Source organism: Argopecten irradians, chromosome 15 (assembly GCF_041381155.1).
Source record: "Argopecten irradians isolate NY chromosome 15, Ai_NY, whole genome shotgun sequence".
Classification (NCBI taxonomy): Eukaryota; Metazoa; Mollusca; class Bivalvia; order Pectinida; family Pectinidae; genus Argopecten; species Argopecten irradians.
In genome coordinates, this window is record NC_091148.1 from 17202030 (window position 1) to 17214874 (window position 12845).

Genomic DNA, 12845 nt, shown 5'->3' on the forward strand with positions numbered 1-12845 from the left:
AATATTTCATGTTTGATGAATAAAAGAAATTCATTTTTCTAGCTGCTGCTGACAAGATTATCAATGTCACTTTGTAAATAAGATTGTCAGCTGGAAACTTGCTGCTTTGAATGAATCAATTTAATTTTCTACTTGGAGTTCAATCAGCGAATCTATTCTTCTCTTAACTGAGTGATCTCCCCTTCGATGTATCTGAAGTAAATCATAAAAGCGTTCCACTTGCAGTTCTGTTAATCTTCCACTTTTCTTTTCTAAACTGAGTGACCTCCCCTTGTAATTGTATTCCATGAGATAATTTCACTTTACACTGTATGTATACTAACACTTAACTAATATTCTAGTATATCACATGTCATCAATAGTTCATTAGTAAGAGAAAATGTTGGTAAAATTACAAATTGATTATAAATTTCTTAGAAAAACAATTGATGCCACCATGAGCAATGTTTGTCTCATCTTTGGCAATAGTTTAGGATGGTACTCAATGTATACTCAAACGTGTTGCCTTACCTGCATCAGTGTCGTCATTGGCATCAACATTTAACCCTTTCACCACTGTAGGCCATAATGGACTCATCCAAATCAATGGATGGTAGAGTCTACTAAAGTTACATAGGGGTGAAAGAGTTAAACCAGATTGACCATCTCTCAAATTAACAGGACTGAAATTGATCATTTAGCTAGATAGTATCAGCTACTTCCAAGGACAGATAACTCTTTCCGGTATAAAGATCATAATTATGAATACATACAGTAAACTGCGAGAAAAAAAAAAAAAATTCTGCAACCTCTAGCGCTTTTGCAGCTACCCCCGCTCTTCAGGAGTAAACTGCATATTGAAGACAGAAGAAAATTTTTAAAAGTTAAAGTTGAAGATTTACTTTGTGATTATGATTTGATAATTTGCTACATGTATTTTAAATTCATTAGATAATAATCAATCAACATTTAAAGTCTTAAGATTTACTTCATATTATGATGTAATTATGTAATTAGCCATATATTTAAATTGATTTTAGTAATTTATTTACATTTCATTGTCTATATTTACAGAGTCGTGGCGGGCGGTTCTAGATCCCCTGGCTTTGGTACAAGTAGCCCGTCAATGCCTTCTGGATTTTTGGGAGGAATTTCACGGGAAAGCGAGTCCGGATATTACAGCAGCAGTTCAGAAAATGAGCTTCATAGTCAGTACGGAAATAAACAAAACGTGTCCCGGTTCTGCCATGAATGTGGTACAAAATACCCAGTCAGTACGGCCAAGTTCTGTTGTGAATGTGGTATAAAACGCTTAGTCATATCGTGATCGAAATATTTACTGTTATAGTACTAGGTTATTAAATGTGGGAACATATTATATAAACTTAGTGTTAATCACACCCTCAATTCTGTATTTGCATATTATTACAGAGTTATCTGCCCTTGCAGGTAGGGTTTGATTGCGATGTGATGTCATGTTAATGTCGTACTATTCAGAGAAAATGACTTGAATTGTGTCTACAAAATAGTGACATCACAAATGGATACCTACCCATAAGCTAGGGCGCTAACTCTGTAATATGCAAAGACGGATTAATTCCAGAGGTTTCAATCACTGTTGTAATGTCCACTCCTGGAATATGTTGTCGGATAATAAAACTAAAGGCATTTCAGGAGAGAAAAAAAATCACAGGCTTACAGTCTTCCTTTGAAGATTATGTAGAGTGTGACGCCCAACTTTAAAGTCATAGACTCAACCACAGTGTATCATTAATCGATTCTTTTGATGTACATCAAAGGACCAAACTATTTGTCTGATCTGTAGTCACCCACAGAGCCTTCAGTAATATACTAAAGCTTGTCTAGGAGTGGATATATAACAACATTGGTAGTAGCCCCTTAAATATCAAGGATGTGTTAATTCAGCACTATTCTGTTTTGAGTCTAAACCAACTCTTAATTTTTGAAATAAGAGATTAATCTGGATATTTTAATAGCAAATAAAATATTTTATTTTTAAACTTTTAGAAAATTCTTCATTCCATTAACTATAGTTACCACCAGTTTCTTGTGTGTTCATATGTTTATCTATAAAAGCTCACTGTCAGATTATCCTATATGGTGTTTAATTTATCAAAACGTTTTCATTTATAATGAATATCCTAAATCTGATGATAATTCTGTGATTGTAATTCACCTTGGTAATTAAGTTAGTCTGTGTGTCTGGTAAGAAGCCTTGTATAATATATGATATTAAGACCTTGACTGGAATGTAATAATATTTAGTAATAAGCCCATATCTGTATGGAATATTAAGCCAATGTCTTGTAATGAGCTCAGTTATGATAATGAGACCATTTCCGGTAAAACAGCCATATTGAAACTACACTGTTCGTGCCATTATATTGCGGCCCAAAAAACTATTACTATAACCGTAAGTGCAACCCAGTTCTAATTCAATAATCCAGGGTTATGATTACACTATTGATATATTGAATGATACATAACATAAATACATATAACCTTGCCACTAGGTAGATTTATTTAAGTTTTTGAGTAACATGTGTTGATTTATTTGTTGCTTTATTCATCACACATATAGATTTGTTCGACAGTAGGACTACACAGTAGAAGTATTGTCTATAATATGGTGAAATGAGAACTACTTGTATATTCATAACTAAGTGCTGTCTGGAACTTATTTACATATCATTCTATTTTTAATCTCCGTCCAATTATATCATGCTTTCAGAAACTCAACACGATACTTTTTCTCTAATATTGATATTGTAAATGTATAAATAGCAATAACAAGTTATCTCCCTTGTTTAAGATTTAAATTCTGCAATTTGAAAAAGAAGATTTATGTGTTAGAGATACTTATTATTAAGTAATTATATTGTTTCCTTACGTTTTCTTATTCGGCTATACTTATTACTGTTTGTTTATGAATAAGATATTGTTATTTACTTGTCGACAAAAACATCTTTGTGTATGGACTGTTTTCTGTACTGTTGCTGTAGATGTCTTCATGTGATTATTTTTAATTATTTTACTTATAAATCTTGTGGGCGAAGTACATGACGAAAAGTTCAAATAAGTAAAAATCTTCACTTACATGTATAGTTGTATTGTTATTTTGAACTTTGGATATTTTGATCGTTTTATAAAATTAAACCCCAAGTATGATAGCTATATATAGATGCATACAACTATTAAAGATTTTTTCTTAATTTTGAACATAAAATTTCTATCAATAAATGTGTTTAATTAAATTTAATTCACTCGTGTAAAATTTCTGTATATGTATGAGTTTGTAAAAACAGGAATGTGCTATGTTTCAGTTAAATGGAAAATATATTCTTGCAATATATATTAATCAAGCATAGATTAGTAACATATTTTTTGTGAAGAGTGTGTCAAAATATGTATAATCGGTTTTCATATATGGTGTGCTACTGTCTCATCAGTTATTGTAATTGTAAATTATTTAATTAATTTCAGTTGTGATGTCTTTTCATTTATTTGTCAGGATAATCATTTGATGGCTTTCTGTTTCTCATCTGCTAAAATAGCAGATTTGTTATTTGATAATGTCTAAAACATTCCAAACATGATGTTATATGTGATTCATATACATAGAGATTGTACAATTGTAGCTAATATCAAAGTTTTTAAAACTATAAAAAGGTATTTCAAGAATTCAGAATAAATATAGAATTAATATGTATACTAACAAAATGGATTTATTAACGACATAATTATGCAAAATTGACCGTCCAAGATATTTTTACAAACTAGTCATTAATTAGTGACGACAGCTGTGATAGACTGGAAAATGAAACTCTTTAGATTGAGATATATGCACATTGTATGGTATAATTTCTAATGATTCAGGTGTATACAGAGTTATCTGCCCATGACATCAAAATGCATAAACCACATTTTCTCTCAAGTAAATACGAGAAAAACATAGTTTTCCAACACAAACAATTGACATCCAAATCAAGAAAAATTAACTCTGTAAATCAAGTAATGATTTTTTTTTCAATGAATCCTACCTTTCTGTCTTTGCATATTACACAGTTACCTCCCTTGCGGGTAGATATTCATTATGATGTCATTCATTATTTCGTGATCGAAACACCTCATTTTAAAAAGTTTGATGTCATACATTCACAAACACATAATATGACAGTCAATACCTATCTGCAAAGGCAGATAACTCTAATATGCAAATACAAAATATGCCAACTCCATTAGATTATATTTCAGGAATAAATTAATTCATTTACATCATCTCCTTATTTGATAAAAAAATATGAACTTTAAATTAGTACAATGTTCATATCATAAAAAATGATATGAAATATTAATTTGATTTATTGATTGTCCCAAGCTTATGGTTATGGTCAAATTAATGATAAAAATATTAGAAAATGTGATGCCTGTCTTAAATTTAGATTTTTCACTCATAGAATTCACGTCATTGTAGGTTATAGCTAGTTTAGTAAAAAATTGTTTGTGTTATATTTATAAATTCGAACTCAAAATGGGTGCTACTTTCAGAATTGCTAATGTTACAGGCATTATTTAGAATTATATTGCTGCAGATTTCAATCACCGTCCATTTTACATACCTGGTATATGTATTTTGGGATTACCTTCAATTTGCGTGTAGATAGTTTATGAATATTTCATACCAAAATTTTATTTTAGTTTTACCTCTTAAACATTCCATTTTATGCAGAGTAGTGTGAAATTATCAATTAAATTTAGACCAATTGAAGTGTTTTGAGAAAATGAAGATTTTTTACAGCATTTTGTCATAAGTATATTGTAAAGGGACCCCAAGCTTTATGTTTTTCGTAAACATGTATTGTGATATTTTTACTGGTAGCTTTTAAGCTTGTAGATATAGTTATTATTTTTAAAAAAAGTGTTGATAAGCAAGTTGCTGCAAATCCTACTTTTATCATTATTCCATTTGTGTATACATGTATTTATGCAAGATTTCTCACATTATATAACTGCACAGAAACTCGTCATGATATTGTGACTTATTGCTTTAAAGCCTATAGGAACATGCTGTCAAACATGTCTACAAAGTACACTAAAAGGACATTCAACATAATGTCCTTTAGAGACAGGTGTCCTTTATGCAGAGGTTAATTATAAAGGTAATTTCACCAAATTAGGGTTTATTTTTAGAGACCAACCAGAATTACTTCCCTTGCTTTCACATCAAGATGGAGTGAAACAAAGGGAAGCAACTCTGGTAGATAAGAATTATATAGACAGCAGACACTTAAACGTATAGCCTCAGTCACAATCTTATTTATTATCACTTTTATTGTTTAATTATAATAATTTAAAATTTAATACCCTATGTAATAAAGTTTCATATGGAGAAAAAGATTTGTTTTGTTTCAAATTTGTTGCATCTGTAAAAATTGAATCATTTATTCTGGTTGTCTGAAATGCCAGCCGCAATTAGCACGGATTATCTCTGCTGCATGTAGGCTGAGTGAAAAATTTCAAAGACAGGTTATATAGTCTTGGTAACCAGATGCTTGCCATCATGCATAATCCCACCTTTGCATATTACAGAGTTAGCTCCCTTGTGGGTAAGTATTGATTGTTACATCATTATTTTGCAAGTGCAATTCACATAGCTTTCTCCGAAAATTATGACCATACACACTGGAAAGCACATGACATCACAATCAATGCCAATCCAGAAGGGCAGATAACTCTGTAATCTCGTATGGATGGATGGACGAGGCCCAATTTAATGGATAAACAAGAGGCCCATGGGCCTTAACGGTCACCTGAGTTAGAATATATAATGAAACAAATAATAAAACAAATTAAAGACATAAAAACCCTATATGCTCTATTGCTGGGCCTTGAAGTTGGTCAGTGATTTATAAATTTGACCTTTTTAGACTATGAAGAGTATTTGCTTCCATCAAACCTGTGAACTTAGAGGTATTTTTGGCGAGGATCACCTCGCCATTGTGATCGTGGTTGCAAAATTCTCTTTCAGTCAATTTCCTCAATATGATTGGCTTAGAACTTGCTCGCAGATACTAGCGCTCCTAACGGCAGTGTATTCAACAACTTTGATTTTACCGGGAATTTTAAATTTAGCAAATTTTGAATGTGAAAGTTACTGAAATAAGCGTATCTGTAATGTTGAAATAGGAGAAGTAGATAACTGCTTTCATATCCTTACCATATACACTATCCAAATGATCTTAGATTGGAAAATTTTCACTTGAATTGTTTACAATGTATCTAGACTTTCCGTCCCGAAAATGTTGTTAACAATGCATGAAGACGTTTCGTCCCGAAAATGCTTCGCTTCGCCCCACGCGTTTTGTCCCTACTAGTGACAATTATCCCGCAACGGAAAAAACGAAATCAATGTTTCACCTCAAACATCAAAATTTTTACAATAATGATTTTTGTAATTTGAATCATATTAGTTCGGGAGCAAATAAATCTCAGGACGAAATGGAGATTTGTTTATCACGGCTGCGTTATGCCACATGTACGTGTAAATCCACAATGGAAGAAAGACAACTCTAAGAAAATTTAGGATAAACTTTGTAAACTGATCAAATAGCGCGTGAGAGACGATGAACATTTTCTAAATGTCCAAGGTGGCGTAATCTTCCAACTTACGGCAGTTAATAAGGTATGAATATTTACCACATCCATAATTATCGATAATTTTATAAGCACATGTATACATTATCAGATTATATATACATATTAAAGCACGTATAGAGGTTGTCACTAAAGACATTTTAGCCACTTTCATCACATGTAGGCCTACAGGAGCTTGACGCTCTGATAATATATATAACGTATTCAGTAAACTACGTAATTAACGAAGTATTTTTGGTCCGAATGACAAAAATCATACATGTTCGTATAACTCGAAGTGAGATTTTCTTGGACTACTTCATTTGTAGATCGATGAAAATGCCGATTTCTTTTTCATAATTCTTCCGTAGAACGGCACTTAAAAAGCTGTTTCAATCTACAACAAACGTGGAGAAAACGGTTAAATGTTTAGCAATTATCCTGAGTTATATTATCAACAATCAGAGATTAGTTATTAAAACTTACATAAACATACTCCCGATTCTCACTTGCATTGTGTGATCACTCGAGCGGAACTAATCTCTACCACCTGGCACAGTCTTACAAAGGGGTGTTCTCTTAACGCCAACATATTTATCAACAACAGGTAGGTGTTGTTTTAGGAAACAATAGGAAGGCAATTATATACTGTTTCATATAAGCTGTCTTTATTTTCACCTGTAAAGTCACTTGAGATTTACCTGTATTTCAATCAGTATCATAGGTAACATTGGTGGGTTTTGGACAAAAATTCCTTCAATATATTCCGTATTATATACAACGTAAATTATTAATCAAAGATAATCAGTGCTTTAATATGCTAAGAATTAATATGGAGCTACATGTGGATTATTAAGAACGATGCATTTTGAGTTCCAGGTGAAATATTTTTTTACAAATCATATCTTAATTTTATCAGAAAAACAGGTTTCTTGATCAGTGTATATTCTAATGTAACAGTATTTTGTTTTGACATAGGAGCTCCAGTAGGGCTACATTCTTAGCCAACTTTCATTTCTTGTGACCATACATAGTTGCGCATGATTTCTCTTATCGCATAGACGTACACCGTGAAGTATTTGGTTAGAAAATGAGTGGAGAAAAAACAATATCACAAAAGTTTAAATTAATATTGTCGGAAATTTTGACCTGTTGATTATAGTTTAAGTTGGTAATCTATTGAAGCCGACACAAACACACATATATGATGTTTTATAAACATTGGTAATAATATATCATTGGGGTTTAATGCTCTATATGTATTTCTGATACAAAATATTTTTAGAAGTCACTTAATAATGTAAAAATACTAAATGAAATGAGATTGAAGACTGTTACTTAGGGTCTTAACCATGTTCATTTTAATACACATTATAGATGTTAATATTGCAATACTGGCAAAATTATTTCAAGTCCATATGTTGAAGGTCTTGTAATTCTCAAAATGTTGCAAACTTTTAGTGCTCAGAATACCAAATTAACAGTTTTCTAATTTTTTCTGTTTAAAGATTATAGTACATATACCAATTTGTATCTAGTAACAATGTTTGACCGAAATTCAACCATAGGAAAGAAATTTATATGTTATTTCTAAAATGCAAAAAAATATATAATTTTACTGCGCTGTTAACGGACAACAGTTTAATTATTGGGTGCTCTTTTGCTATAATGATATACAAATGTACATGTACATTTACATTGTAATGTAACATCACGCTGATCTAGAAATACCATCTTAGGATAAGAAAGCAGGAAAATTATATAATTATGATAAATGATGCATCCTAATGCAACTTTCAAAATATATTGTATGTTCTGTTAACTTAAAAAGGTCAGTCAAGTACAAGTAAAATTTGGAAATCATATTTGACATAAATTCACTTACTCTTTGGTAGGTTATTAACGCAGATGTTACATGTACATGTACTATATATGTATATAAGGTCACTTAACAGACATATATGGAAGACCTTGTGGGAATATATCACGTTTCAACAGGCAAAAGGCATATATTATTTCAAACTTTTAATCAAATTGGTGTTACACTAAGTTGAAATTGGATAATTCCTTTTTGGATTTTTTCTTTGATATTATTGAATGGTAAAGTTACTTCCATGTGAAATCAGTTTCAAAGAATTTTGCTTGATTTTAGTATCAATCTATTGAAAATCTAATGAGAGTTATACCAGAGATTTTAGATATATCAAGGAAATCTTTAAAATTCTTGAAATAAAATCATTGTGAATTTAATTTAATTTCATTCATAGATTCTATTGTTATATTTTCATAGATATTAACAGAAACATATTATGTATATATGTATTTGATATTAAATATGAACACTTATTGAAATGAAAATTAATCAATATACACTAAGATAAGTATCAACACCGGTAACTTTTACAGGTAAATTTACCTGTGGCATTGGGTCTGCCTTTAGGAAAAAGACTATAACCACTGTCACAACAAACTACCCTACAGCTAAATCCAAAATGTTGGCGTTCAGAGATACACCCCTTACAAATGCAATCACACAAAAGCCTACACGATCACTGTTTTTGGTGCGATTACATCTTTGAGTATGAACAATACTAGTTCTTTGAACTTTTTACTCGGGAAAATAAACTTATCACCGTGCCCATGCACACATGCATATGCATATACTTATACTTCTGTGTGCACATTATCAGATACATTATATGACAACTGCTGTATTACAATCAATTTATGAAGGACAAAACTCTAAAGAACAGGAGGACTAAAGAACAACAGAAAATAAATTTCAATAATATTTACTCTAAACTGGTATTGTTATTTATAAAAAAAAGTTTTAATTATATGATATTAGCCTTTTCGGTAATTACTCTGTTAATACATTTATTGTTTTCTATGTTTTACAGAATGTCTACATGCAAGTATCATTTCAATTGGAACCAGTCCAGGAGAAAAATAATGTGTGAACAAAATGAAAGAAATCATTTTCAACTGTGGTAGCTTAATACTGTAATGTATAGTTTTTTTTATAACTGTGATAAATTAATTTAAGCATCTATCTTATTCAAACTCCATTATAATATAATACATTTAATAGTTTTACACACAATTTGTGATCTCTACATAATTTTCCACCCTTCATCCATTCTGAGGAGCATTATCCATATATACAATGACTCTACACTTTATAGTGTTGATGATTTTGTGAATTTTAACATTTCTACTAATGCATCATACTCTGTAGGGGAGGGATGGTTTTTAATTTGTCGTATCGAATCAAAATGGAGGTCTACGATTGCTTGTCAAGGGAGAATAAAGAAAAAATAAAATAAAACATTTTATCATTTATTACACAACATATGTACATTAGTTGTTTAATATCTTATTAGGGGAAAAAACATATTAAGACTTAAATGTTAATAATCACACTAATCGACATCTTCGGCATACTGAGTTCATGTCAAATGTTAAATATATAGATCTATAGATAATTTGAGAGCATATCAGCCCTGGTTTGAGTCCTTATGTTTTTAACCCTCCTTGACTGATTCTAATCTCTATCTCTGCTAGCACAGTTTTTTGTTTTTTTTTTTTTGTTTTTTTTTTTTTTTTTTTTTTTTTTGGTTTTATTTTTTTTGTTTTTTTTTTTTTTTTTTTTTTTTTTTTTATTAATAATCCAGCAGGTCATGGTTAAGGGGGTCACCGGGCCGGTCCGTGAAACATGGGTGATTTTATTACCTTTGTTCCGGTCCCCGGTTCGCACAGTATGAACTGCCCTTAAATTCAATTATATCCAATGCAATGAGACAAACTGTCATTTATTATAACGCTGTACAGGGCAAAATTCTTTCAAGATACAGCTTACATTGTTAATTATTACATTGAACATATAGCGTTGCACAGCATAGGTAGCCTTAATTTATCATCTCCCTTTCCTATTTTCAATATACCTTGATGACTTGGAATCTTATCTGGCGGAAAAAGAATGTTAATTGTCTGACAACTATTGACAAATTATTTACAGATAATATTGAAATGTATCCCAAACTTTTATCATTTTATATGGCGATGACACTGTTCTACAACAAATGTTAAACGGATTTGAATAATATTGCATTACATTATTGCATTACATGGAAATTATAATCTAATATATCAGAAAGATAAAAGTTGTAATATTCTCAAAACGTTAAATTGGCCCAACAACACCAGTTTACGTTTATGGGATATAGAATTATTTTGATAAGAAGGGTATACATATCTATGTATATTTTTTTAACATTAATGGTAGCGTTTTTTAAGAAAAGGAAAAAAACTGCTGAGTATGCGCTAAACACTTCATATCGAGTGTCTCCTCTATTTTAGTATATAAAGAATAACAAAGGAAAATTATTTCCCGTTTCCTGTATTGTTCTTTAAACTGAAAATATTTTACGGATCACTGAGTAAATTCCATTTATGTTTTATCCATCACCATCAGAATCTATGGGGATTAGAAAAGAATACTCATATATTGTTGACAAATGAGCCGATACATTACTCGTATCAGCTTATACTCTATCAGAGTGTTTAAAACAAGTGAGTATAAGAAAACACATTCATGTGTTTTAATCAAGTCGAGCTAGAAAGACATCACCTCAATTGTGCGGAAAGAATATTATTGTTCTCACTAAAATGATAGCTAGAATTAGGATTACTTTTTTTGGCAATAATTGTTCATTACTTACACATGAAAATAGACTCTAAGGTTGGACTTTTTAGCGTTTTTAGCTCGCCTATTCGAAGAATAGGGGGAGCTAATGTTGTCACCCCGGCGTCGGCGTCAGCGTTGGCGTCCCATTTCACGTTAAAGTTTTTTGAGCAAGCTTCTGTTTCGTCAATTGTTTAAGCTTAAGTCATCATAAATGTTTCTGATTTTATTTTCTTAATGTGTATGGATGCTGAACGTGATAATACAACCAATTTTGGGCCCTATAGGTTTTTTTTGAGTCTGTTAATTTGTCATATTTCACGTTAAAGTTTTTGAGCAAGTTTCTATTTTGTCTATTGTTTAAGCTTAAGTCATCATAAATGTTTATGATTTTATTTTCCTAATGTGTATGGATGCTGAACGTGATAATACAACCAATTCGGGGTCCTTTAGGTTTTGTTTTAGTCATGTTAACACTTTAGCGCAGTAGTTACCATGTTATATCAGTTATATATCTGAGCAAACGTTTCTATTTTTGTCAATTGTTTCAAGCATAAAATCATCAATACACAATGTTTATTGATTACTATCTTTCCTAATGTGTATGGATGCTGAACGTGATAATACTCAAACCATATTTTTAGGGCCCTACTAGGTTTCATTCTCTGATTATATAGTTCTGTTAATTTGGATTCATACTTTCCCATGTTTATTCATAGTGAATACTTGAACAACAACTTCACTTCTGAAACTAGGCGGAATTGATCGATTATGGTATGGCTGGTTCTACCCATACGCGACTCGCTATACTTGTTTAGACTAATGGCAGGTAAGATGTTTAAGATATTAGTTCATTCAGAGCTAGTTTAAAATCATGTTTGGTTATTATTAAAACACTTGCTGTTTTACAAAAGACTAATTACATAAACTTGTTAAAAGTAGACCAATTGACCAGTTTATCATCAGAAATGGTATGACTATATTGATAAGTCTTCTAGAGGACTGACATATTCTTATTTAAGACATTTTTGGCATAGAAAAATATGCCTCTCTTGTCTGTCTCTGCTGCAAAACAGATACTTGTTAACTGATACTTTGGTCCCAGGAACTTTATGAGAATAGCAATTCAGAATGGATATTTGAATTGGCATCAAATTAACAAAGAAAAGGTTTTAAAGATGCTATAAAAGTCATTTGGCATATAACACCATAGGAAATATTAGAATGGGTTCCTAAGAGTGTAGTATATGTTTCTTATTTAACACCATTGTGGTGTCCATAGGAATCCTCAAAAGTCCAAACTGGAAGGAACAATAGCAAACTTTTTTTTATTTCTTATTGTCCAAAAAAATTGTTGACTTTAGAAATATATCCTCCAATCATTGAGACCGAGCCATTTAGTACTTTCAGTACTTTGATTTGAAATTTTAATCAATTTGACCCTGTTTGGTCCTGCCCCTCTGGTCCCCCAGGGGGTCATCGAGGACGGATATGGATGTTAAAATGCTATATCTTAGGCTAATAATTC

General features: G+C 31.1%; 1 protein-coding gene across 3 annotated transcripts in view; it reads left to right on the forward strand.

Annotated features, from left to right (window-relative positions):
* LOC138309742 (zinc finger C2HC domain-containing protein 1A-like) overlaps positions 1-5395 on the forward strand; it is a 30916-nt gene extending 25521 nt beyond the window's left edge. For all 3 annotated transcript variants that reach the window (XM_069250960.1, XM_069250962.1, XM_069250961.1), the window contains one exon: positions 1054-5395. In XM_069250960.1, coding sequence (XP_069107061.1) covers positions 1054-1306 — 253 coding nt within the window. In that variant the 3' untranslated portion in view covers positions 1307-5395. The remainder of the gene's footprint in view (positions 1-1053) is intronic.
* The last annotated feature ends 7450 nt before the right edge of the window (positions 5396-12845 follow it).